This window comes from Anguilla anguilla, chromosome 6 (genome assembly GCF_013347855.1).
Source record: "Anguilla anguilla isolate fAngAng1 chromosome 6, fAngAng1.pri, whole genome shotgun sequence".
Taxonomy (NCBI): Eukaryota; Metazoa; Chordata; class Actinopteri; order Anguilliformes; family Anguillidae; genus Anguilla; species Anguilla anguilla.
Window position 1 is genome coordinate 54,961,629 of NC_049206.1, and position 23,884 is coordinate 54,985,512.

Consider the following 23,884-nt stretch of genomic DNA (forward strand, 5'->3'; position numbering starts at 1 on the left):
AGCTAACGCCGCGCGGCTGTTCTAAAGACCAGCTCTAGAAGCTAACGCCGCGCGGCTGTTCTAAAGACCAGTTGCGGGCTGTAATTATTTCGCCACGCGCCGCTGCCCGACGCCGCCCTGAAGGGTTGCCACACGGGTGGTATTGCGTAACGCGAGATAAGCCGATGACGGTGCGAAGGCCAAAAACGCAAACCTTTTAAAGGCATGCGAGCGATTCGCAATTAACACAAACATCAGGGCGAAGGCTGGCGCCCTCGTCTTTGAGAATAATTCAACACACGTCAGTGAGGATCCTCACCTGGACTCCTGCCTCTTCAATTTTACAGAGAATTAGTTCCTCCAAAACCCACACAGTCACAAACTTGACCTTTTGAAACGCTATTACGTACACGTTCACAATGGTACACCTTCACAAGCCGTCCAATGAGCAGCATTGCCCTGCTTCCAAAAGCACTCTATCGTGAAGTGTGAAACCTGATACAACAAAAACTTGTGCGCGCTCTACCACATTCTACTTCATGACTGAAAACAAAAACAAACAAAAAGTACACTGAAAACAACCCAGACCTTAGCGGCAGACTAAAGCAAGCCCCTGCACATCTCCGCACACACTGAGGGTGCGTATCCGGTTCACTCACTTTGTCGGGTTTCTTCTCCTCCCCCTCGGTGCTGGACAGCCGGACCTTTAGCTTGACGGACCCTTCTCTGAAGATGTCACCGAAGCCCACGCCACGGACCTTTTTGGGCTGCGCTATGACTCCGTTGCCGGCGCCCGGGGAGGTGGGGGCGCCGTCTTTGCCGCCGCCCTCTGCAGAAGGGGAGACGCGAAAAAGAAGGGGGTCACCACGGCGACCGCCACAGCAGTCGCCACCGACCTATCGCGGGGGGGGGGCGGGTGGGGGTGCCGAGGCGGATCCAGCCGGTTGTGCTGCGAGAGGTGCCCCCCTCAGCCCCAAACTGCAGGGTAAAGCCTCACAGCTCCGGAGACTCTATTCTTTCGCAAGCCTTCGTGTGCAGACTTGTCCCATTTCTGATTAACGCGGAGCCAGGAATGCGGAGGGGGTTACAGTGAGCGATGCGGAACGCTGGAGGGCTAAACGCGCTCGAGCACCGGCCGAGAGCGCCGTCTTACGCCGCCCCCCCCCCCTCAGACGCTTCCTCTTACCTTCTTCTTCTTCTTCGGCGGCCTCGTCATCCCCGCTGGCGTCCAGCTCCTTGACGAAGTTGGACGGGAAGAGCCCGGACTTGCCGTTCATGGTGCCGCTCCACCAGCCCTCCTCCACCTGCCAGGGGAAAAACCGGTTCCGTGAGCTTCGCGTTACGCTATGCTACGCTACGCTACGGCTCCCGGGTTCAGCTCGCAGTCTGCAGCACGGCCACCCAGCCCTGTTCCACGAGCTCCACCGTCCTGCAGGTTCCCTCTACAACCCTAACAAAGCACGCCGCTTTCAACAGCCAGAGATCTCGATGAGCTGCCAATCGGTAAATCAGGTGCACCAAGTTAGGGTTGAAGAGAAAACCTACAGGACGGTATGTTTTCAGAAACAGGGTTGGGCGGCCCTGCTTTACAACCTCCTAGGCTCAGGGTTGGTTGCAGTTCCGGTTACATTTGCCTCAGACTTGGCACAGGGGAAACCCCCAGCCCCACCCCTTTTGCGGGTAAATATTTGCCAAAATCGTACCGCGTATGGAAACGTACACACAAACAGCGAATCCTGTGACAGGGTTCCACAGAAGTGACGCGCGGAGCCAGAGCCAATCCGCTGACGAGAAGCCCCGTCCCGCCGTTGAGACCAGGGGCGTGCGGACGGGCCCGATTCGGGGCGCCACTCACCTCCTCGTTGATGTCGATGACGTCCCCCGCTTTCAGCTCCAGCTCGTCCTCGTTCTGCGGGAGGTACTCGAAGAGCACCCTGCACTGCCGCTTCTTCACCTCTGCAGCGTAGAGACAGAGAGAGAGGGAGAGGTGTTGGGGCGGCCCGGAGAGATTGGGGACCCCCACTGCTGGAGGCCGGGGGCGCAGCGCCAACACCCACAGACGGGGACCCGGAGGACGCCACCGCGGCAACCCGTACCCAGGCTGCACTGGGGACACGCCTCGCTAAACAAGCACAGCTGCACAGGGCCACGCGTGAAAAGGCCCACAATGCACTGCTCTCCACAGCTCGTCGCTCCTCTCACGCACAAAGCACTCAAAGCACCTCCTCACTGCGTTCAACACATTTTTTTTTCCCCCATTTCAGAGATATTCAGCAAATAAAAACGCCGTTTCCGAAATTACACTTTCACAGGGTCCTGGTGGGCTTCGCTGCTCTTTCAGTCAACAGCTTATGAAACTTCGCACATCAACAGTGTATCACAAAGCTGTCATATACCAGAGAGAGTTAGGGCTCGCAGAAGCCCCAATCGGTACACATTTATATGGGTTTCAAAGCGGTATTTAATTAGCATTAGCGATAGGCCGCTGATATCGCCATAACAGATACGATGCCTCAGATCAGTCAGTGCAAGGGGTGCACAATCAGAGCTAGTCCGGGCGTGACTGAACACGCTGAAGAGGCTGGCAAAACGCCCTCGTTTTTCAGGCGGTTGGGAAGCATTCGGTCTCAACGGACACGGTAAAAATGTTACACTCCCAAGGAAGCTCAAAATAGACACAGTATAATGCATAATTTAAAATGTGAATTCCTCATTTTGTTCCATAGGGATTTTCAAAAAAATGTGCTACGTGGTACAGGCTAGGAGGCATAACATTAACTGTGCATTTAAAGATGAATACACAAGAGGATCAGAGCTTAGATTGTATTGGCCAGCAATATCCCATTGAGAGAACAGTCTGTGTAACATTCATGCTTTAGAGCTGCAACGTGCCTGTGATATGAACTTTGAATTCACAGCAACATCACCAGCCCAACTCCAGCCAGTCAACACCTTTGAACAGCCTGGCCTTCAAAGCCAGGTAACAGCACCTATAAATGTTTACTGCCAAACTACAGCATACCCACCATCACATCTCCACCTAAAAGCAATGACACACACACACACACACATATGCCCACACACACACGCACGCACAAACACAGACACGTTGTGCAAAAGAGAATCGAGTTCTCAGTTGAATAAAAGTTTACATTAATGACAGAAATAATAAGAATAAGAATAAGAAATAATAAAATTTTAAATCCTGAAAAGATCTCTTATATATATAGAAAAACAGGAAGTGGAAAGCCAGCTGTGCCACATGACCCTGACGGCACAGGGCAGAAGCAAATCCACCGGCCGTGTATCCACCCCTCCAGGCTCCCGGATTAGCCTGCTAGTCCCCTGTGCAACAGCCAGGAGCCAGCCCAGCCAGGCCCGCCCAAGGGCTGGTTCATCCTGTTTCTCCGCCCCGGCACGGAAAAGGCTGGCGCAGCTGGAAACTGTGACGGGCCTGAGCCGGACCGCAGACCCATAATGGCGACGGCGTCCGTGACGGTGCTGACGCCGCTGTCCGTGTGGAATACAGGGGGTGGGGTGGGATGGGATGGGGTGGGGGGAGATCCATCAGAGCTTGCAGCCTGGGGTTCCTCCTGGGGGCATTTCCCGTTCTGCCTTGCTGTTTTTTTTTCGACCGACATCGCAAACGATTTGCTGTTCACTTCATCTTTGTTAAAAAAAAAAAAGCCTCCCTCTAAACCAAAACAACCTCAGAACAGGAACCGAAAAATAAGAAATCAACCGGCAGGACACAATCACTCCAGTGTTCACTGCTCTCCTCAGCGCTCGAGAACTTGACATCGGAGGGCCCTTCACCAGAGCCTGCTTTTGCCTTCAATACCAGGAACTGATTTCACAGTGATTCAGGGGTGCTTCACTGCGAACTGAACACAAATACACCAAATTTCTAACTGAGGTCTTATCCATTCCTACGCTAAGTGCCATCACAAGGGACATTTCCCACGGCGGTGAAAGGGAATTGTCAGCGTCTGTTTCTGTGTACACTGCGCCTGCGGAGGCCTGGCCTCGCTGGGGGAAGTCCAACAACGGGCTCCTTTCAGACCACCGTTAATGTAATTACCATGGCAACCGAAGAACCAAAACAATCGCGGCAGCCAAGCGCTACGCTACAGAGCGAGGCCAAGCCAGGGGCAAGGCCGCAGAATTGCATTGTGGGACACGAGGCCCGAGTAAAATGCATTTATGAGATGGCACGTTCACATACTGCCTCTCACACACTCAAACACTGTACGCTGCCATCGCATGCTCATACACTGCTGCTTGCACACTCAGTGTTGCTCACACTCTTCTGTACAAATTACTGCTCACACACATACTGACTGCTGCTAGCCTAGCTGATACCACTCTGGGGACACATCGCTAACACACTGCTGCTAACACACTGGCACTAACAGCCTAGTGCTAACACGCTGGCGCTAACGTGCTTGTGCTAACGTGCTGGCGCTAACACGCTGTCCTTGTGGAAGTAGGCAGGGGGTGCTCACTCTTTTTGAAAGTCCTGGGGTGCGACGGGGGCTGAAAGCCCCCTGCGGGAAAGCCGTAGTTGCTCATGCGCTGGACCAGGCTGGCCACGTTCCCCCCGGTCCTCTCCCTCCGCACCGGCTGCACCTCGTCCTTCACCTCCTCTTTGGACTCCTTCTTTACCTCCTGAGCAGCACAGAGAGGAGCAGAAACACGACAAAGAGCGTTATTTTATAAAATGTGTAACATACACGCACATACATATACGCATATATGTACACGTAAGATATATACATGATATATACACGTGCCTGGTGTTTTTGTGTGTGTGTGTGTGTGTGTGTGTGTGTGTCTATGTGTGTCTGTGTGTGGCATATGTGAATCTGCATGCATGAATGTCTAAGAGAAAGCATGTACCCACACACACACCGACACACGCACACACACGCACAAACACACACACGCACACACACGCACACAAACAGACACAAACAGACACACGCACAAACACTCACACACACACACTCACTCACAGGAGCAGGAACGGCCGAAAATGATCAACAAGGTGGGTATGCATGAGGGGCAGTGGCACAGTACAGTAGTTTATCCACGTGGGCTGCGGAGAGATAGGCCACTTCCTCTTTCCATTACTGCTCGGTTTCGCCCTCAAACTCCACATCCTCCGCTCTTTCAATTACCTTTCCTCTCTCAGAGCGAGAAAGCAGGCACCAGGCTGCAGCACCTTCACCTGCCGCCTTCACACAGGATCACACATCAAAAGCCAGAACTATTTTCAGCCTTTCACAAGCCATGTGAAATTAACAGCAGAGAAAAAACTGTACAGGGACGGCATAGCCCCGCAGTGCGGAGAGGTTTTTAATAATAGAAATGATTTATGAAAAGGTTAATGGTACACTGCATAGGCACCTCATAGACAGACAGACACACACAGACACACACAGACATGCACACACACACACACACATGCACGCACGCACGCACACACACACACACACAGACATGTACACACACACGCTTCCTGACTCCTTCCTCTGGCTCGTCAGCACAGTGACCTGGCCCCACGGGGCTGACTGTGCAGGAGCAAGTCCAGGAGAAACTCCCGCTCTGCTCATAAACCCGCACAGAGCCACTGCGGTGCTTTAAGAGCCGAGCGCACACTGCCTGCCCCGAGGCCACGTGCACTAGAGAGAGAGAGAGAGAGAGAGAGAGAGAGAGAGAGAGAGAGAGAGAGAGAGAGAGAGAGAGAGAGAGAGAGAGAGAGAGAGAGAGAGAGAGAGAGAGAGAGAGAGAGAGAGAGAGAGAGAGAGAGAGAGAGAGAGAGAGAGAGAGAGAGAGAGAGAGAGAGAGAGAGAGAGAGAGAGAGAGAGAATACGGGCTCTGCTGTGTCATGCAGTAACCCGTTCTGACCCTTTCCTTCCTCCTTCTCTCTCCTCCCCTTCCCCTCTCCCTCCCTCCCTCCCTCGCCTTCTCTCTCTCTCTCTCTCATTCTGTCCCTCTCTCCCTCTCTCGCTCTCCTCGCCCTGTGCCACCCCCCCCTCTCTCTCCCGCTTTCTCGCTCCCCCTCTCCATCCGTCCCCCCCACTCTCCCTCTCCCTCTCCCTCCCTCCACTCTCTCCACTCTCTCTCCCCTCCCACCACTCCCTCCCTCTCCCCCCCCCCCCCACTCCCTCCCTCCCACCCCCCCCCCCACTCCCTCCCTCCCACCCTCTACCTCTCTCTCTCTCTCCCTCCCTCCCGCCCCTCACTCTCTCTCTCTCTCTCTGATGCATTAGGACGGTAAGAGCTGCCAGGACCTGCTTCACATGATGGGAATCTCTCAAGAATGCTCCGGCGCAGCCTGGAATGTAGCGCGGCACCGCTCTGAACAAACAAAGCGCCGCCGCTTAGCCGCATCCGCAGCGTCTGCACGCGCTCAGAGCACCGCTGAACGGCGACCGCTTGCTCCTGGGGCGGGGGGTTGGGGGGGGGGGGGTCGACTCGCGCTTGCATCAGTCTTCAGCTGCAACCCGAATGAACGAACCGCACAGACCCGGCCCGAACGCAGGCGGGGCCCTAGGGCGGGGCCTTTATCTCTGTTTCTGCGGTGACGGCGAAGTGCGCCAATAAAACCTGGAGCCTACTGATGAACGGGGAGTCACGGGAAACGCCCCTTTCCTGCTTCGCCTGCTGACTGGGCACTTACAGGCCGGCCCTAAACCTTAGGAAGGACCGTTGACCCCCCCCCCCCCAGCCCCGTCAAACACCCCCAGCTCCCTCCCCACAACACAGATCCACGTGCCTTCCTGCACTGCACTACGAGCCCTTTAAACAGCTCAGCATTAAAACGGCTGCAGGTGCACACATTCAACACTATCCAAATCTTACATGTTTACTGTAAACCAGACACATCTGAGGAAAAACAAGCTGTCGCACAAGCTATCTATTACTGATCCTAATGGAGGGCTATACACATTATACAGGACTGCAAAACACAACTTTTCTCCTTAAACGGTAAATAGCTCCTAAAGTTTTAGCCTTTTTTATTAAATGTTACATTCCCAAAAACCTTGCAAGAATTGCACCTCCCAATGAATTTTAATCCACAACGTTTCACAAAAATAACTTACACGGTGCTATTATGAACCGAGCTAGTAAGGTCAGAAATCAAATTTAGTAGATACGGGAAGAACAGCATAACAGGCTATTTCACTCTGAATCACACAGGATGTTAGAGATCAGGTGATCAGCCCGTGATAAGCAAAGTCAGAGCGGGCCAGCGCTGCCGGTCGTTTCGTTTCGCGGATCCTTCGCCGTCTTCTCCCCAGCGCTGGCCGCAGCCATCGCCTCCGCGCACAGCCTCGCACAGCCGCGCCGACTGCCGGGGGGAGAGGGGGGGGGGGCGAAGACGCCACAGGCGCAGGCACCGCGACGCATTCGAACCCCCCACGCGGGTCACATGACACCCCGCTGACATTTCCACACAAAAAACCGCACCTCTCCGAGCCCCTCCGCGCGCAGCGCGTTCCGGATCACTTACCAGCTCCTCAGACATGGTGTTCTGGGAACGGCACGACGGGGCAGGAGGATTTAAAAAAAAAAAAAAAAAAAAAAAGGCCAGACGTAGTGCCTGAGATCAAAGTCCAGAGCAATATCCTGGCAGGCCTCAGGCTCCTCAGGGATCGCCAGTTTCCCAGATTACAGTGGCGTGTGAGGAAACTGCACGGCTCAGCTCCACAAAGCACTGTAAACGTGCTCGCTCCGAAGCGCAACACTGCGCTGCCCCTTACGACCGCCTTTTTGTGCAACCTGATAACCGTCAGGGCTGGGGAGCGCGAAACGCGCTCTCCGCTTGCCCGCGAGCGGTGGCAACGCCAATGCCGTCACATTTACATGAGGCCGTTCCCACTTGACGAAGGCCTTCCTGGGCAATGCGGTGCAGAAAAAACGCAACGGCGACGGATTTGCATGAAGAGCTCCGCCTTTAGAAAGCTGCCCCGTGCAGCACAGCACACACTGTAGTGACGTTTGAGAGGTCAAAGGTCGGCTCACCTTTACAAAACAGCCCTGCAGTCGCAGGGTGTAGTAAAGTTTGAGACGTGCAGACAGGTGGCTCACCATTATAAAGCAGCCCTGTAGTTGTAGTTCATATTAACGCTGGGCGACATAGCTCAGGAGGTAAGACTGATTGTCTGGCAGTCGGAGGGTTGCCGGTTCAAACCCCGCCCTGGGCATGTCGAAGTGTCCTTGAGCAAGACACCTAACCCCTAACCCCTAACTGCTCTGGTGAATGAGAGGCATCAATTGTAAAGCACTTTGGATAAAAGCGCTATATAAATGCAGTCCATTTACCATTATTAACATTTGAGATGTAGATAGTTGGCTTACCTTTGCAAAGCAGCCCTCTAGTAATTGGAGGTTGTAGTAAAGTTTGGGATGTACAGACAGTCGAGCTCACCTTTACAAAGCCGCCCTGTAGTAACTGGAGGTTGTAGTAAAGTTTGGGATGTACAGACAGTCGAGCTCACCTTTACAAAGCCGCCCTGTAGTAATTGGAGGTTGTCGTAAAGTTTGGGATGTACAGTCAGGCTCACCTTTACGAAGTTGTCGGGGAAAAGGCCTCTCTTGCCGTTGAGGTCTCCCTCCATCCATCCCTCCTCCTCGATCCGCCTGACGTTCCTGATCACATCTCCGAGCCGCAGGGTGAGCTCGTCTTCGTGGAGCGCGTCGTATTCATACTCCACAACGACTTCCACTGCAGGAGGGAGAGAGAGAGTGGGGGGGGGTCTTCACACGAGCTGACAAAGCAGCGGCAAGCGTTCCCATGGAAACAAAATGGCTGAACAAATAAACCTAAAGCACTCTCACGACACCAACTAAGAATGTTCTTTTTCACGCTTGTAAGAAAAAAAAAAAATGCTAAATGCTAAACTCAAGCATTTAACAACCTGCCAAAGTAGCAGAGGGGGAGAACATCACATGCCTCTACAGCGCTGAGGTGCTACAGCAGAGAGGGAGAACATCGCTAGTCACATGCTGCAGCTTGTTTTACACCAGATTCGGTCTGCAGCATCGGCACACGCACAGAGCAGACGGGCTGCAGCTCTCGCGCTCTCTCTCAAGCGGTAATAAGAACAGCCTTTGAGGCAGGAAGCGAACGCCCTGTGCCCCAGCCTGACGGGACGGGCTCTTCGGTCGCGCATGACGCCGAGACTCGGGCGTGGCCCACACCAGTGTTCTTTTGGTTGGTGGAACAGTGAGCTATGAGCTTTTGTTCTCTCATCAGTTCATATTGATGTGTCCCTGATTTTTTTCTTTTTTTTAATGAATTGGGTCACCACTTTCAGAATTCTGGGCAGCAAACAGAAAAACAGGTCTGTGTGTGTGTGTGTGTGTGTGTGTGTGTCCGCATAGTGTGCTCTCATTGGCCTGGCACACCTTATTATGAAAATTCATATTATCTGGACTTCAATAACACTTATGTTGGTGATAGAATGCGCTGAATTCAATACTAATAATAACACAAAAACACAGATGTCATGGGGCATAGATATCTCAGTTTCTCTGGAGGGAATCTTTATATCCAAAAGAGCACACAAGAAAACTTCTACCACAACTGTACCATCTACCAAATTGTGGGCTGTTAGAGCATTTATCACCTACCCACAGGGCAGAGAACTCGCAACCCTGAAGATATGTTTTACAGCTTAAACGCTGCTGAAAAAGAGTTTGATTTTAGACATCTGGAAGAAAAATCTAATTTACAGGAAATGTGACTTGGCATCAAATTAGGCCACTGAAGGCAATTCATAACACAGGCTATTTCCGATCAATGTTCAAAAACCACCAAACTGACACAAATGGTATTTTATATTTGATATCCTTGAGTTGAATCTCTGGCTGTGACCAGAACAGTAATGCTTTACAAACTCACTCCTTCAAATCGCGTGAAAATCAACCGGAAAAAAACAATACCCAAAGTGCGTTTTGCGTCCCCCTGCTTTCATCGCTGCTAACTATTTAAGACCGCTGGCATGCGCTGGACCACTCCGGTTATTATTTCATCTCAGCATTCAGACGCCAAGACGCGCAATCACGGCTGCGCGGTTATGCCATTTACTTAGTGATCTCGGAGAAAACGAAGGCGAAGCGGCTATTCAACCTCTAAAAGCTACCCATTCCAGGGGCGTTGGAACGCCTCACTAGTTTTATCCAAACGTGATCACGTGGAGGTTTATAACGGTTTATAAACTGCTCCATACCTGCGCTATAGCGTTGCAGCGAAGGAGGTAGACAAAAACTGTCTCGTCTTGGGCAGAAATACGTAAATCACGGATACTTCGCAGCGTCTTCATAGCTTCGCTTTTTACTCAACTTGACCTTATTCTGTCACCGGCATTGATTTACTCCTCGGTTTCCTGCAATGGCGGGGCGTTAATTACTGGCTTCGGTGCAGACTGCTACTCTCCCTGCCGCGTGCGAGTCGTTGTCACGTCGAGCAGGCTCGCCCGCTTCTGATTACAGTGTGCACAGGTGAACCACTATACGTGCACGCCCGATGCAGGCAAAGCAAAACGCTCGCGCCGGCTCGTGCTAATCGGTACCTGCTCCTCAGACAAAATGTACAAACATTCCAACGCAGCCATTTTTTCCGAGGAGGGCAGAGCTCAATTCAAGAGACATTTGGCAGATGACATAACCGTTTAGACATAGTAAAAGAATGAAAGCCAGAGGCCACACAAGGTCGCTCTGGTGCCTAAATAAATATTTTATTGGCAGGATTTACGCGTGTGCAAATATTATTTTCTACTATTTAATACTCTGATTTGGTGACATACAACCCTAAGTGTTCAAAACAAATCTTAGCTTCTTTATGGCTCAGTTTTTACACTCCCCGTTTATTTACATTTTGTTAGTTATTTCATACGGAAACATAATAAAATATGAAAGCCAAATGTAAATGGCCATGTAATGAACAATTTTTATTATGGTGGCGACATCATGATGAGCTGTGAGACAGTGAACTCCAAGACCAAAATAACATTGCAGCTGGCAATGTTCAAAGTCCAGTTTGGTTCTTCTCAAATGATGTGAAGCCACATGTTACACAAAGCACATTGATGGGAGAATTCTCATTTAGCAAATTAAGATTTGGGAGTGATTAGACAATGTAACAACAATATTGAACAAATTAACATTTGGGAGTGATTAGACAATGTAACAAAAAAAGTGGGGAAAAAATCAATTCTATTGACTTTTTTTGTTCTTAGTGTGAGGGACACAACAGTGAGCGCGAATCTCCCACAAATAGATTTCACAAGAGCAAAATCCTACCCCATCCCAAACTTGTTTTCAAAAGTTGTTTATAACAGCAGCTCTGCCTTTCTGCAGCTCTTCTGAAGGGCTGAGCAGATTCACACAGATTTATATCTGCACTTGGGGGGGGGGGGGGGGGGGGGGGTCTTGGCATGGGAAGCGAAGAGAAATGGGAAGAAAATGAGCCCAATCCGAAATACAGACAGAGCTAGAGATGTATCCACGCTCAACAAGGTTTCAATACCTTTCACGGGTCTACATGCAAGCACTGCATATGTTACCGCCCACATTACAGAAACATTTAAAACATAAGGCAATTACAAACACTAAAAACGCAGGGCGGCACTTGGTGTTAACTGGATGAAAAGGTACCTGGCAGCACTTTAACAACAAGGTGCAAATACACCAAGCAACGGTTGTCTGCCATACAACTGGGCAGCTTGAACCATCGTACATACCATATGAAAATATATATCCAACAATATCCCCATGTTAAAAAGAACAGTGGACCTGATGCTCACAGGTAGACAAACTCTCTCGTTCTCTCTCTCACTCTCTCCCTCCGCCTCTCCCCCTCTCTCTACACACACACACACGCCTGCCTTTGATCAGACCTCAATGGTATCAAACACCTCGGTCAGCGTTTAACTATCAAGCACGCTGATACAATCACGGCATCAGCCAATCACACTCTGAGTCTGTCCCCACCAAATTCACTCCCCAATTTTCCCACTGAATAAAGGAACACAGATAAGGAAACAATTTGCTCCTTACTGTAATCTCAGTAAAAGGTCTGTTTACTATGGCTTCCCTGGTGAATGAGACATACCCTTCCAAGCACTCAAGAAGATCGTACTTTTAACAAAAGTAGGCTATCTAAAGCTGTAAAAACAACCCCTCTGCTCTCATTCATCCAAACATCAGTAGGGACCCTCTTGGACCAACTGTCACTCCTTGCCTATGAACCATTCCATAGACAGCGTACAGCTCTCCACAAAAAAGAAATTAAGGCTGAAAATACACAATTACAAAATTGAGTTGAAAAAGACTTAAGCTCTGTTCCTTTATGTATATAAAGGTGGGGAAGCTTTCTAACATTTTAATATCAAGGAGCGCATAACGGCAAAAACATCTAATAGTCTGCAAGAATAACAGCAATGGCAAAGAATACCAACGCCCAAACACTTCTGAACTTTGTCCTCTGTGTAGCGGTGGCATTAAGTGGCTATCAGCTCTGTGTGACTTGCAGTGGATTTGAGCAAACACAGAGCAGAACAATCTAGATCCAGGTACAGCTACAAGGGCTGGGCTCTGAGTTGACTTCTATTCATGCATCTTGGTCTAGAAACCATATATCACTGCACTGACTCATTCATGACACAATCAAATGCATCCCAACAATCCAAGGCATGCAATTTTGCTCCTTAACCTCTTAGCGCACAGCCCCTAGTGGTGGGCACGCCCGCGTGACTAAATTACTAAACTCAAACATTCGGTGCTACTGCAACCAAAGTGTGAGATGAAAACAGAAACGCGTTGTTTCCGTTTCATTAGTAGACGATACATGACAACTATGCCGAAAACGGAGTTTCGCAGCCCCACCATTGTCGCTCCCGTCGTTCATTTAACACACACCCCCTCCCTGCAGTCTCATCTAAAAAACACCCCCCACCCTTGACATAATGGACAATGTTGTCTATCTTGGCATTCATAAAAATATTCTTTCACCACTAAAAAATCGTATTCCGTCATAGCAACAAGATAAACCCGACAATAGCCCTAAGATATGCCTATACAGCAGTGAAAACGCTGCTCACTGAATAACGAAATAAACGAGAAAAAGTTTTTAAAAATGATACCATGTCATTCTACAGTCAATATCTGGGACTAAATATTGAATAAATATAAAACCTTACTGTTGGTTTTACGTGTAGAGATGTCCCTTTTGAGACTGCGTGGTCATATATTGTCTTGGACAATCCGTTTGGGAAATATAGGCGCATCTGTGACGCCTGGGTATCTTCCAAAATAGCTGTGCGTAACACCACACCTGTTGTTTACGGCGTCGTCGCCCTTTTTAGTACAGTCTGACTAGATTTATAATTCATTTATTCGGTAGGCGAGAGTATAAGCTTTCTAACGATGTATAACATGTCTAATTCTGCTTTCGGAATAGCGTTTTATAGGTCAGCGTAACAGAAAATATTCTTAGCATAGCATTCACTTACGCAATCACACTCTGTTAGCAGACAAATACGATGCACCTAACGAAACATGTTCAAGGATATTTCGTAATTTCTTGGAAAATACTATTATTATTGAGGACTTCTGAACATAGCTAAGCCATATGTTTGCTGATAGACCTAGCTGACATCGTTTTCTGGAGCAAAACAGAAGCGAATAGAACAATATAATTGATACTGTCTCTCTGTCTCTATCTACTGAACATAGAGGAGATTTCACCATTGCTATGTAAGTATTATCGTTCAAAATATTTCGGTTATATACGTTCTTTTTGAAATTGAGTATTTTTAAATAGGTTAGTGGTGTTATATAATGTAAATATTCCACACTGTAATGTAAGCGTTAGACGGAAGTGTAATAGTTTTTGTGAAGCATGCAACAGTGATGACGTCAGAGCTGGAACATTGCCAAAACGTGGTGGACGGGTGAAAATTGTTTTCATGTTGTCTCATCCCCATACAATAAAACATACGAGAGTACAGAGTATAGAAATACACACGAGTTAATTATTACACATTTAGGTACTGTACCGCATTGTGTGACAATGTTTTTGCATTATTTTTTTAATCTGATAGCAATGTTTCATCTTAAACCCTCATAAGGGGCTCATTTATATGCTTTATAATGGACAAAAAACATTTTATTCAATTTTGGAGAGATTTTGGATATGTTTCTGGACACCTAGCTATTTTAGACCACTGCACTGACTGAAAGCTTGTAATTCCCATTTGAAAATTATGCAACAGTGATTTTCTTGAGTCAAAACAGTTGATTTGTAGTGAAATACATGGATATGTTATGATTTACAGCAATGCATAATTTAGACATTTTGGATAGATTTGGAGATGCTGGGTACACTGCTTAGTTTTTGCTTCATACATCTATAGTAGTTCTACATATCCACCCTTAGATTTTATGAACTTGTGGTCAAGAAGTTTTTGACCTAGCACATGTATAGTTTAACCTCCTGCATATATTCAATCTCGCAGTATTTCATTGCGAACTTAAAAAGTGCAAATTTATTTTGGATTTTTTGTCAAAACAATTGCATTTGTGGCACTTTATTTCTTCCAAAATTATGAATATAAACTAATCTGTTAGTATTGTAAATTGTACAAATGTCTTGCTTCATTTAAGCCATTTTTCAAGTCTCTGTGGTGTTCACGTCTGGAGTTATAAAGCTTTAAATAGGGTACCCCCTAAATTGGCAAGGATTGGCAAAATTTGGCTTGTGCCTTAAGAGGTTAACACCTCTAGGTCGGAGTCATATTGAATGCAAACAAACGGCTTATTTGTAAACTATAGGCTATATGTGCAGGGTCCAATGACAGGCCTTTCTTGATGGGTTTGTTTCATACTAAGCTAAAAAAAACCCCACCATCCTTTCGAAACTTAAAAACAACGCCATACATCCAAATGAAAAGGTACAACTAGCGAAGGCTTCTTTTGCATTCTCTTGATTCTTGTCTCAGCACTTGAACTGTAAGCGATGAGAACTCAGTTTCCCATAGAACTCCATAGTCTGGTTGCAGGTTTTATTTTTCTTGTCTGGATTGAGAATATTTCACTAAGTCAGTCAAACAAGGCCCACTAAGTCAGCCTAAAAATAAAAAAAATAAATATATAATTTCACTGCATTTGACCTTGCCATAAGCGGTATGTGTCCATGATGTATTCCTGCCTCTTGCCCAATGCATGCTGGGATAGGCTCCAGCACCCCCTGCTACCCTGACCAGGAAGAAGCAGGTATAGATAAAGGATGGATGGATGAAGCTTGCCATACCATAACAAATACATACAGTCTCTACGTCACAAAAAACAAGGCCTACATGAAAGAGAATGTTATTGCCAGTAGATATTCTTCAAAAGAAAGCAGCCAAAAAAAAAGTCTAAATGTTTTGGGTGACAATAAAAACTTAACATAAAACAAAAGGACCAAAACCCTGATGCAGTTCCTTTTTTTGATAAATGTTTTGTTTCCTGTGGCTTTTAGATGGCAACACGGCGATAAGAGAAAGTCCTGCGTACACAACCAAACACGTCATTATTCAACAATCTTCACAACAGTTCCTGAAACGAAAGCAGTCCGCCTGTTTTTGGAGACAAACCCCAAAACCGCATTTTGCATACAGGCCACTTGAAGGCCGTGCCAGCTGAGGTAGCTTTGCCGCTGATAAGTGAAACTTCCCGTTTCTGTTCCCTGCGGTTTTCCGTTACAGAAAGTCGAGACGACCACACATTAGACCCTTAACACATCACCTGGGCTGACACCGCGCAAACCGTAACAGAATGCCAAGTCTCCGCGGTTCTCCCCGATCGCTCTTCGCCGCAGCGGTGAGCGTTTCACGTACGGAACGCAGGCCCGGATCCGACCGCGGACACCGGTCACGGGCGGCAAAAAACGAAGAGCGCGTGCCCTCTGTGTTTGGGAGTACCAGCCAGGGGCGTCGCAGTAGGGGGGGGGGGGGAAGTGGGACTGACTGCCCAGGGCCCGAATGGGGGGGGGGAGGGCCCTAGAAAAGCCTGGAATGATGCGTGAGAGACATGGATCAAGAGAGGAAGGGGGCCCACAGAGACCGCTTGTGTATAGGGCCCAGAATTTTGTGCTACACCCCTGGTACCAGCGAGCCGCCCGTCTGTGGCGGCAGCGGCGATTTTTGTGCTTAAACAGGTCGACTGCAGTGCCACAGAGGGGCTGTTAAAATGAAGCAGTGATCAATACTGCACAGGCCCCCGGCACTGGCTGTCCTCTTGCATGAGCCGCACTCAGGGCTCTACGGAGGCTCCCTTTTTAGGACGGCTTGCTCCCGAAATCTGACGTGTGCCGACTGGAAAAAATATTTTAGGAGCACGTCGACCGATTGGGAAGCATCAGCGCGCTCTTAAATTTTTCAACTAAGGAACACGGGCTCCTTGGGAAAAATGCTAGCATAGAGCCCCGTGACAGTTTGGCTGCTGTGCTGCACTGCTGCACAGGGACAAAAACTGGAGCTGCCCAGCCAACACAAAACGTTCTCGCAATGCTGCTGTAATGCAGTGGCAATGTTATAACCGTGACAAAACATTCCAGCAACGTTGCATGTTAGCTGCCCTACCTAACACAAAAAACATTCTCTTAACGTTGCTGCAATGTAGTAGCAATGTTAGAATATTGCCAAAACATTCCCCTAACATATCAAGAACGCTGTGTTAGCTGCCCACCTACCAAAAAATCACCCTCACAATGTTGCTGCAATGTTATAACAGTGACAAGACACTCCAGTAATGGTGCGAGAACATTCTCGGTTAGCTGGGGTGGGCCCTTCCGACACTGCAAAAACATGCCCTGTGGACAAGCGCCATGCAACAATGGCTTTTCATTCACCCTTCTCCAAGACACCAAGAACTGGACGAGACCGTCGCAGATGGGCGGTGGCTAATAAGAGGTGTCCAGTGCTGGGCTGGCTGAGTGGTAGACTTTGGTTACTGTGGGTGAGACCGTCAGTAACAGTCGCTCAGTCAGTGGTGAGTCTGTTAGTGAGTGAGAGAGTCTGTTAGTGGGTGAGTATGTCCCTTTTACAGTCTTTTAAAGTCCTTGCATTAACACATCCTGTTTTGGGTAAACCTGGCGCCCGTCTCCCATGACACACTGGTGTTTCAGGGCACCGAAGCAGGCCGTCTAAAATCTCTCCGGTTACGGGTAACCGCACGCGCCGGGCAATGTCCAGACACGTTAGGCACTGCCGGTGACGACCGTCAAAAGCTCTTTATCTGAAACTTTCTGTCTGAAAATCAAGACTAAACATCAGCGCTGTCTACGCACCAATCTGAAAAGCTCGACTTACCCGTTAGAAAACCAGCTCACGGTAAGAAAGGTTGAATTGTTGCATGTGGAACAGTAAAGCTGTACCCTGGGGCAAAGCGCTCAACCCCAATTGCTTTTGTTAACGGTCCAACTGCATGGACAGATTATGTGGGGAAAAATGACGACTTGCACGTCACCCTGAATAAGGATGTCAGCTAAGCGCGCAGCTAACTTAACTAATGGGGCCCGCCAATCCGTGCCAGAAAATCACATTTCCTACTCTGTCATAAAGCATTAAGGCTGCCCGCACAAGTATGCAATTAGCTGGGATTTGTCACTGGGGATCCACTTGGAAGTGTGGGGGGGGGGAGTCCTCTTGTTTGACCGTAGTCGAAGTCCTGCAGGGTGTTTTCTGTGGAGCTTTCCCAAACTTTCCAAAAAGCATATACCCATAATGCACTCGCTTCTGAGGGAAGGGGAGGTGCCACAAGAGCACCAAATCCAACCATGAATTAAGGATGGGTCTGCCCGCTAGTGAACCCTGGAGAGACGGACTGAACTTCCCTACGACAACAATCTTATTCGTTGCCAGTGCATGTTCAGGGGACACTGAACACCCAGCAGTAACCGCTTAATAAAGAAGACAAGCAGAAACGGCAACCCCGCAACCCGCTAGCAAGCGCAGCTTCCATCCTGAATGATTATATTCTTATGAGCAGTATTTTATGAGTGGTACAGCACCTTCAAATGAATGGAAAGAGCACATTTGTGAGAAGGCACCGTCTGTAAATTACAGGCACATTTTACTAACAACCTCAGTGAGCAAAACCAAGCCTTTAACAGTTCTTTTTTAATGAATACCAACTTCTAGTCTATGAAGCACAATGTGATTCTGCCTCTGCATCTGAAATTTCATCAGCCACCAGGCGATCATTAGCGACAAGGATGGTCTCATCCCCAGTGCCAGTTTCTTCCTGCATCTGATAAGCTTACAAGCAGGTTGCACTGCATATCCAAACAGTGCCTTACCCTACATTTAGCCCTGGTTTTATGGGTATAGGTCTACATCAGTGACGTGGACAGTGAGTGAAGATGTAATCAGAGATTTGCAAAAGGAAATTCTGAGTAGAACTCTTTCTCAAAATGGAACTAGTGAAAGAGGTGCGGGAGGGCGTGTTTGCAGGCGACTCCTCAGCGTGACCATAGCACTTCCCATAGCACCAGTCTTTGTTTTCCTCGCCGGAGACAGGAAGTCCAAAACTCACATAGGCCCAGAGCATTCCAAGTCAACTCAAAAGCTATTAATAGCCAGGTCGGGCGATTGGGCGCTCGGCAACGAGCGGCCAGGGGCAGTGCCAGGCGGTTCGGGCTGGAGAAGCAGGAAGAACGCAGGGCTTCGGCGTTAGCGCATTAGCGCAGGAGTCGCCGCGCCGGTGGCCCTGCACCTCTGGGGCGAGGCAGCGTGCGAATTCCTCGCATACTTACGGGAAAGAAAGACGCTCAAACCCCCAGGGACTCCGCCGCGTTTCGCAAAGGGGCCTTCGCGCCGGGGGAGTCGTTGGGCCTGCCGTTTGGGCCTATTCCCCCACGTGCCCGTCTTCAAAACAACGACACGCCTGAGGTGGTCACAACAGCGGGGCAACGATCACTCAAACCGAGCGAAACGGGTCTTATTACAGACGAATAACGAGGCTTCTCAAAACAAAAAGCGCATTCCTCACTTTCCAAACAGCTTTCAAACCTAACTGTACTAACTGACAGACGAGCCGAAACCAAAAGTGTGTAACTTCTGTAACATGACACGGGAGACAAGCGCCTCAAATTACCGTTACAATAACACACCGTTTCAACAAACGTTATTGATCACGACATTGGCTGTGACAGTAATGCAGCATAAAATATAGGCCCAATGAGTTTAAAAACCGCTCCACTATATGTAAATGAAATGTGAATCTATGAATATTACACAGGCAAGCGTCTACAAATTACAGCTACAAATGCAATATTACATCTGTCATTTTAAACCACCATTTTTGTATGCTCTCATGTAGTGACCCATTTACTTGTCAAAAACACATCTGATTGCCATTTTAACGTTCAAATAACAATCAGTTTTAATTCATACAGTGTTACTCTGCAATGACATGCAGTAACAAACAAGCAGGCATGGAGTTTCCTACAATTGATCAACTCTCATAGACAAAAGTATAGATTGGTGTCATTAATGAGCAAAGGTTAATCTCACCAGTCAAACAGAACAATTCAAGGAGGATGAGGACAGATTAAGGACCAAGCCTAGCAATTCCTGTGGGCTATGAGCAAACAGATGAGACAGAAAGCAATGCACTCCCTAACGGGCTGCCAGTAACCTCATTTACCTCCAGGCCAAATCCAATTCCGACCCATTCCTCAATCCCAAATGAGAAGCCTCAGCCTCAGTGTGAAGCATTCCTGTGAAATGCCAGAGACGCAGAGCTGCGGAATTCCGGCTTCGGAACACTGTCAGGGAGCGTCATCACAACCAAACAAAAACGGCTAAAAAACAAACAAACCTCGCTGTCATTCCCCAGTGGCAGCGGCAAAAAACTAAGTCTGATTTCACCAACAAAAAAAAACAGCAGCAATGGCAGCTGGAAACCCCCCCCCCCCCCCCTTCTTGGGCTGACATTTAAAAACTGCAGTACCTTTGCAAGCACAGGGGGGAAAAAACCTCTCATATGAACTGAGGGTAGGCTATTTAACCGTGACAGGAAACGGGCTGCGTTCTGCAGTCCGAGCGCCCAGGCAGCTTCTCTTTTACATGGCTGGGCGAAAGTCTCCACGTTACGAGATTCTGCACACGGGGTGACGCATCGAGAGTTGGTAAGAAAAACGCACACATTAACGGTCAACTGAACGCAGACAGCCCCGCCAGGAGATTTTGGAAAAGCATAAAAACAGAGGGCCTGTTGCCAGGGAGATTTTCTGCCCATTAGTTCAAACCTGCAAGAAGGGTGGTCATTTCATAGTCAACAATGATGTCACGTCAGTACGCCCTGTACAGACGCACGGTCCTGCCTGAGAACACCGTTAGTGAGAAAGGTGAGAATCGGAGCTGGAACAATATGCAGCCTAGTGAAGGGAGCGTGTTTTAGGTCGTAAGGAGACCGCAGACACAGAAAACCCCTGCCTGCCAGTGTCAGGGAAAGGGACCGGGGGGGGTGGGGGGTGGGAACAGGCACAGTGTGCACACGGGGCTTTAAGAATCAACAGGTTTACCGAACCGCGTCAGCAGCTGCGACGGGCGGACCCGTGACCAAACGCCCGCGACCATTGCCCGGACCGGCCTCGCTTCCTGCCGGATTGTGTCACCGCCGCTGTTCTCACCTTCCTTTTGGGAGACTGACTTCACTGCTGCTTCCTGACAGCACAAAGGGATTGTGCATAACCCCTGCCCCCCCCCCCCCCCCCCACCCCACCCCACCCCACCCTTACGAAAAGTACTGGACAAATGAGGTAATGGGCAATAGAGACACTGTCAAACCTCAGCCTGGGATTTTGGAGGGGGGAAGGGGGTGGCATAGAAAAGGGCAACGAGGGTTGTTCTCATTTTAAGGAGTCCCTCCCCAGGCTTACTGGTGGGCTGGGCTTTGGGTCTAATCGTTATGTGACGGGAGAGGCAACGGCGGTGCAATACCGCTGAGAAGGGGAAGCCGTCAGGGCCACGCAGGCAAGCTGGCTGCCAGCTGCCTGTTCCAGCAGCGGCCGTCTGCCTGCCGCCGCCAATGCGCAATCTGCAGAGCAGAGCTCCCCAGCGCGCGCGAACCCGTTTCTCACTACCGTACAAGCTATAGCGTCCAATAGCAGACATGCAATGCACTGCACTCAAGTACAGTCCGTTTAATATTCCAACCGTATTTCTCTAAAATACAGGCTGTGCCTGTTGTGGTCCGAAAACGTTTTGAAAAAGAAATAAAGGTTATTCCAAACCTAGATGTGCTTGTACTTGTCAGGTGAAATTTGCTCAACTGAAGTTAATAGACCGACCGACTCTGAGCACTCTCGAGGATAACGCGTGGATGCAACACGATAAGAGCTAGAAGTCAGCAGAAGTGAAACATATTTGCTTCACTAAACATTCCACTTGGTATTCAAGTGCAAGAACTGAAACCATACTGCAGCTGTGCGTACTGTGCGGTTACTGACAGGCTACCATGGAAATTCAGTTTCTTCTACAACAAATGTAGTTGCAGGTCATTCAAGAACAGTCCTCACCCGCGGCAGTTTCATGGGCTGCCGTGTTGAAAAAACACCACTAAAAGCAGGGAATATCCGTAAATAAACATGAACACTTAAACATGAAATATTTCAAATCTGTTAGCATGGCTAAATGTTTCGAAACCATGCATAAACCAAAGAAAATCAACAACCAAAACGAATGGTTCGTTCCAGACCAAAAATCAAAACATCAGCCATAAATGTGCTCTGAAGTACAATGCCACACCGATCAAGATTCAAAACAAACACATTTCTGAAATTTGTCATACTTCACTCTCATCAGGACTAAGATTCAAGGTACAGTAAGGTATCTTAATCATGAAAATGTCAATTAGACTAATTATGAAAATGGCAACATCTCATATCTGACAATAGTATTCATGTCAACACCGACTAAACTGAATTAAAAACATTTAGGAGAAATAGCTTCTGTTTCAAAAGAATACCCAAACAATACATGTCATGCAAGAGTGACAGTTAGAAATCACATTTGTCTGGAAATACAATGATGCAGTGAAGGTAAGGTATGCCATTACTTCCGAGGCGTGTTGCATAAGAGTTAGCAATCTGGTTGCTACCTAACATCAACGTAGATACTTCAAAATCCTGCATCGTCAATAACGTCAAATTGGGCTAGACGTAGCTTTGTAAGCAACGAGCGAAAAAAGAAGAAAACTCGCGACTACGGTGCGTTCAGGTGGCGTGCCTCGCGGGGCAAGTTGGACATCCATAACATGGAAAATGACATTAACGTTGCTACAGATTGCTAACTTAACTATAAAAAGCGAGCAACCGCTCCCAATTTAGCTAGCTGACTATCTAACCAACTAACCACCCATTTATAAAAGTACTTCAATTGACCGAGCCTTATACCACCCAGTAAAACTGGGAGTTGGTCAGCTAGTCAGCGATATGGTTTGATTCATCCAGTCCGAGCAATTCCCCAACACAAAATCCGGGTACTCCTGGCAAGTTAACCAACGAACGCAAGCTAATGTTACTGTAGCAATGTTGTCTTCCAACGTTTGGCAACAGCACTAATTACTTGATAGTTTGTGAGATGCTCGCTAGATATTGCCTCCCAACTTGCCGTTCCATTCGTTTTGTGTAGTATATCTTTCCAGTGTGCTAGTAACGTAGGAAACAACAAGGGCACAGCTGTTACTTACCCATACTGTCCTTCACTGCAGGACCTTCTTGCTTTCTGATGCCTGTTAGCTAGCCAGCTAGCTAGCTATGTCCAATATAGCTTCCAAGCTAGCTAGCTACTTGTGCGCTCCTGTGTGATTTCTAAAGGAGTTATTTCCGTTACAAACTTGTTAATCGCAACGTGGACCCATTCGTCGTCACCTTACGTTGAGCCTCACAGGCGTACGCGAGGTACAACTATTTCTTTTTAAATATGAAAATAACTGTGGAAGTTATCCCGAAGTCTCCACCTTCCCAGACTTGCCTTAACTCTGACTGCCACACATATACAAAACAGCAGGAAACCGCGCGATATTTCCGTGGAAGAATCCCGCGAGATTATTTCGCTGGAATGTAGTCCGTCCAGCCGCTCCAGCGGGAAAGCGTAGGACTACACTGCCGACCATAAACAGCAGTTGTGACATCCCGGACTTGCGGTACTGACTGAGCCAGAGTGGATCATCCGACGACCGCCGGTGCGCCTGTGTGTGCAATGCAGGAAAAGAAGCATGCATTGACTCAGACGCTGCTACGGAATTTTGTGGGGTTTTAATACAGGCAATGTTGTGTTTTACTCAGGTTACGTCAGATCTCCTCGCTTGTGTACAGCTAGCAAACACCTATAAGGAGGCTAGTAACCTGTTTTATAGGTGTCTGATGGGATTCCGTACTTTGCTGGTAAATAAAACAATTAAACATTATTAATATATTATTGCTATTATATTCTTTTTGGGGGCCTCATGAAAATATCTCACACTGGGCCACATCACCCCATCTCTGCATGATTATACCACAATTTTTGAAGGGCCCCTTTCAGTCAGGGCCCCTTGGGATTGTCCAAACTCTCTGTCCTCCCTGCCCCCCCCCCCCCCCAGAGTTGTGAGATTAAGTTAGTGATAAAGGTTCCCTAGGTGCTTGCAACACTTGATCGTCCATTTGTGTGAACTGCGTGGAGCCGATTTGTAAACATTGCTGTGGTGGATTGTATTTACATAAAAATTTGTTTACCCTGCTGTTGAATCACTGTTGACAATTTCTAAATTGCCTAAATAGAATGCATGCCTGTTTCCTTTTTGAATTTCCTGATATACCCTAGAGCATTTGCATCGCCTATGTTCTCTGTTCTGCCTGAACGAT

The 23,884-nt window shown here is 48.3% G+C and overlaps 1 protein-coding gene across 2 annotated transcripts in view; it reads right to left on the bottom strand.

Annotated features, from left to right (window-relative positions):
* cd2ap (CD2-associated protein) overlaps window positions 1-23,116 on the bottom strand; it is a 50,344-nt gene extending 27,228 nt beyond the window's left edge. The window contains exons 1-6 of one of the 2 annotated variants that reach the window (XM_035423150.1): window positions 22,729-23,116; window positions 8,553-8,713; window positions 4,485-4,647; window positions 1,835-1,935; window positions 1,166-1,283; window positions 639-808 (exon numbers count right to left, since the gene is read on the bottom strand). In XM_035423150.1, the coding sequence (XP_035279041.1) occupies window positions 639-808; window positions 1,166-1,283; window positions 1,835-1,935; window positions 4,485-4,647; window positions 8,553-8,713; window positions 22,729-22,732 (717 nt within the window). In that variant the 5' untranslated portion in view covers window positions 22,733-23,116. Of the gene's footprint in view, window positions 1-638; window positions 809-1,165; window positions 1,284-1,834; window positions 1,936-4,484; window positions 4,648-7,498; window positions 7,529-8,552; window positions 8,714-22,728 lie in introns of those variants that run through there. The other variant, XM_035423151.1, reaches the window with a different exon arrangement.
* Between the last annotated feature and the right edge of the window lie 768 nt (window positions 23,117-23,884).